General features: G+C 42.9%; 1 protein-coding gene across 1 annotated transcript in view; it reads right to left on the bottom strand.

Annotated features, from left to right (window-relative positions):
* Positions 1-2,565, bottom strand: part of LOC122195816 (NAD(P)H-quinone oxidoreductase subunit 2 A, chloroplastic-like) — a 6,132-nt gene extending 3,567 nt beyond the window's left edge. The window contains 1 exon segment of the mRNA XM_052767633.1: positions 2,203-2,565. Coding sequence (XP_052623593.1) covers positions 2,203-2,565 — 363 coding nt within the window.
* Positions 2,566-3,293: the final 728 nt, after the last annotated feature.

The raw sequence follows: 3,293 nt of genomic DNA, 5'->3' as shown, positions 1-3,293 counted from the left end.
TAGTGCTTTTCGTACCATAAAAGTACTGTCTCCAAATCTTCAAAGCAAATACTACTGCTCCTAACTCCCGATCATGAGTAGTGTAGTTGACTTCGTGTGTCTTAAGCTGTCTGGAGGCATAGGCGATGACCTTTCCCCGTTTCATAAGAACACAGTCTAGCCCTTGGTTGGATGCATCGCAGTACACTACGAAATCCTCTATCCCTTCTGGGAGGGACAATATCCGCGTGTTGCATAGGGCTTGCTTCAGCGTGTGGAACGCTCTTTCTTGTTTCTCTTCCTAGTCGAAGGTCACACTCTTCTGGGTCAAAGTGGTAAGTAGTTTCGCGATTTTTTTAGAAGTTTTGAATGAATCTGCGATAGTAGCCAGCGGGGCCTAAGAATTGACGGATTTCCGTAGGCATCCTTGGTGTTGACCAGTTGTCAATTGCCTTTATTTTGGAAGGATCCATGTGAATTACCGCTTCACTAACCACGTGACCCAAAAATTCGACTCTTCAAATCCAAAATTCGCATTTAGAGAACTTCGCATAAAGCTTCTCTGCTCGTAGTGTTTCTAAGGTTTGCCGTAAGTGCCGATTATGTTCCTCCTTACTGCGCGAATAGATAAGTATATCATCGATGAATACTATGACAAACTTATCTAAGTAAGGATGGCACACCCGGTTCATTAAGTCCATGAACACTGCAGACGCATTGGTTAATCCGAACGGCATCACTACAAACTCATAGTGACCATAACGAGTTCGGAAGGCTGTTTTGGGAACATCTTCCTCTAACACTCGTAACTGGTGATACACGGATCTTAAGTCAATCTTAGGAAAGTAGCTTGCTCCTTGAAGTTGGGTGAACAAGTCGTCTATACATGGTAGAGGGTATCAGTTCTTAACGGTAAGTTTGTTTAGGTCGCGATAGTCGATGCACATACAGAACGATCCATCATTCTTCTTTACGAACAAGACCGGTGCTCCCCAGGGTGAGAAGCTTGGTCTAATAAATCCTTTTCTGAGAAGTTCGCTCAGTTGACCGGATAGTTCCCGCATCTTAGCTGGTGCTAGTCGGTAAGGCGATTTGGCTATAGGGGTAGCTCCTGGAATTAAGTCGATTCTGAAATCGACTTGGCATTGTGGAGGTAATCCTGGAAGTTCTTCGAGAAAAATTTCGGGGAAAGTCGTGGACTTCTAAGATGCTCTTTATGTCTTTCGTCTCTTGGCTCACATCAACCACATGACCAAGGAACGCATGATATTCCTTTCGTAAGTATTTTTAGGCTTGAATACTCGAGATATTTCGAAGGTTCGTGCCTGGTTTGTTGCCATAGATAACTAGGGTTTTGCTATTCAGTAAATTAAGATGAACGGCTTTCTCAAAGCACTGGATGTCAGCACGATGAAGACTCAACCAATCCATGTCGATAATTACGTCGAAACTTTTAATTGAGACATGCATGAGGTCGATTTTAAATTAATATTTATCTAGAGATAGGGTTCATTCTATGTATATATCGTTAGTGTTCTCGGTCTTCCCATTAGCCATTTCTACGGTGAACGTTTCTTTTTAGTGCTTGTGGTTGTTGTTTAAGTAAGTGTGCAAATTTTTGATTCACGAAACTCTTCTCCGCTCCACTATCAAATAATATGCATGCAAAAGAGTTATCGAGGTGAAACGTACCCGTGACCATCGTGGGATCTGCCACAACTTCCTCTTGGCCTATCGCCAAAACTCTCCCCACTCCACCACTATTCCCTACTTTTGGACAGTTCCTTTTGTAGTGCCTAACTTCACCGCACCCGTAGCAGGCCTGGCCTACTCCAATACCAGGGACCTGGGTGATTGGTCTTGCTGGTGCTTTACAGAAACGACTTGTGTGTCCTTCCTGTTACAGTTGGCACATTTCATCTCTTAGCAAGGTCCATTGTGATGGAAGTTTCACTTGTTGCATTTTGGCAGACTTCCAGCATACTGCTTTGCTGGTGCAGGGGCAACAGGGGTTGTTGCGGCATGAACAACCATAATCTGTTGTTTCTTGGCGGAGTTCTGTGTTGATTGGTTCTTCTTTCTGTCCCAAAACTTTATCTTGTTGTCGTTCGTTTTGGTTGGTTCTAAGACAGAGGTTGTTGCTTGTGGATGAACTCCATGGTCAATGAGTCTTTGTGCCAAGCGTTTGGCACTATCGAATGTAGGAGGGTTTGAAGACAATACGTTCCCCTGAAATAGAGGTAACAATCCCCAGGCGTACCTCTCAATCTTTTTGCTTTTCGTGGGGACCATCCCCGGACATAGAGCCGCTAGATCACTAAACCTAGTAGTGTAAGCTACTATGTCAAAGCCTTTCATAGTGAGGCCCCAAAGTTCTTGCTCCAGTTTCTGTACTTCGCCTCTCGGGCAGTACTCCCCCATCATTAGATCTTTCAGTGTCTCCCAGCCCATTGAGTTAGCCACTATGAGTGTAAGTGACTTGACATGGTTATTCCACCATGTGAGGGATCTGTCGGAGAAGGTGCAGGCAGCAAATTTTACTTTGATTCCTTCAAGGCAGAAGCAGATCTCAAAGATAACCTCCATTTTCTCGAACCATTACGATAGCACAATGATTCCTCCACTCCGATTAAAAGTCTTGGGTTTGCAGTTGGTGAAGTCCTTGTATGAACACTCCCTAGGGTGTCCATGACTATCACCTTGGGTAGAGTTAATACCCATTCCACCCCCACTAGTACCGCTAGTGTTGATTTGTGTTAAGGCAACAGTCACAGTTGCGGTTACCGCAACTTGAAGAACTACAGGGTTGAATTGTGGTGGAGGTGGTGGTGGTGGTTGAGTTGGAGTTATTGGCGGATTGCGCCTGTTTGATTTACGAGGAGGCATCTTTCAACTATAAGTTTATAAAAATGAAGATAATTGTAAGAATTCAATAGTGTGCATAATGTGAGTGCTCCTTGAACTATATCACCCTATTTCAACATGTAATCGTTTAAGTGTTTGCAATAGAGTCTACCACTAGAAAGATGAAAGAATTTGGATAGAGATTTTCCAAGAGAATCAGATGCCTATCAATTTCATTGGTATTATAGATGTATGGAGTTCGGAAAAAAAAATTGACCTTGTAATAGGTCTACAACATACCAATATAGAGAAAACTTTGACATCATAAAGACCAAACGAATCTGAAAATCCATGGTCTAAGAATAAATAGGAAAATAACACCAGAGTCTATAAGTAGACTTAATCTATATCCAAAAGGGTGAGTAGAGTATGCTCTACTTGCGAGGAGTGTTGTTCTGATTAGTACTGGA

Source organism: Lactuca sativa, chromosome 9 (assembly GCF_002870075.4).
Source record: "Lactuca sativa cultivar Salinas chromosome 9, Lsat_Salinas_v11, whole genome shotgun sequence".
Classification (NCBI taxonomy): domain Eukaryota; kingdom Viridiplantae; phylum Streptophyta; class Magnoliopsida; order Asterales; family Asteraceae; genus Lactuca; species Lactuca sativa.
The sequence above is the reverse complement of the archived record's forward strand: the minus strand, read 5'-3'. Positions and strand labels throughout refer to the sequence as shown.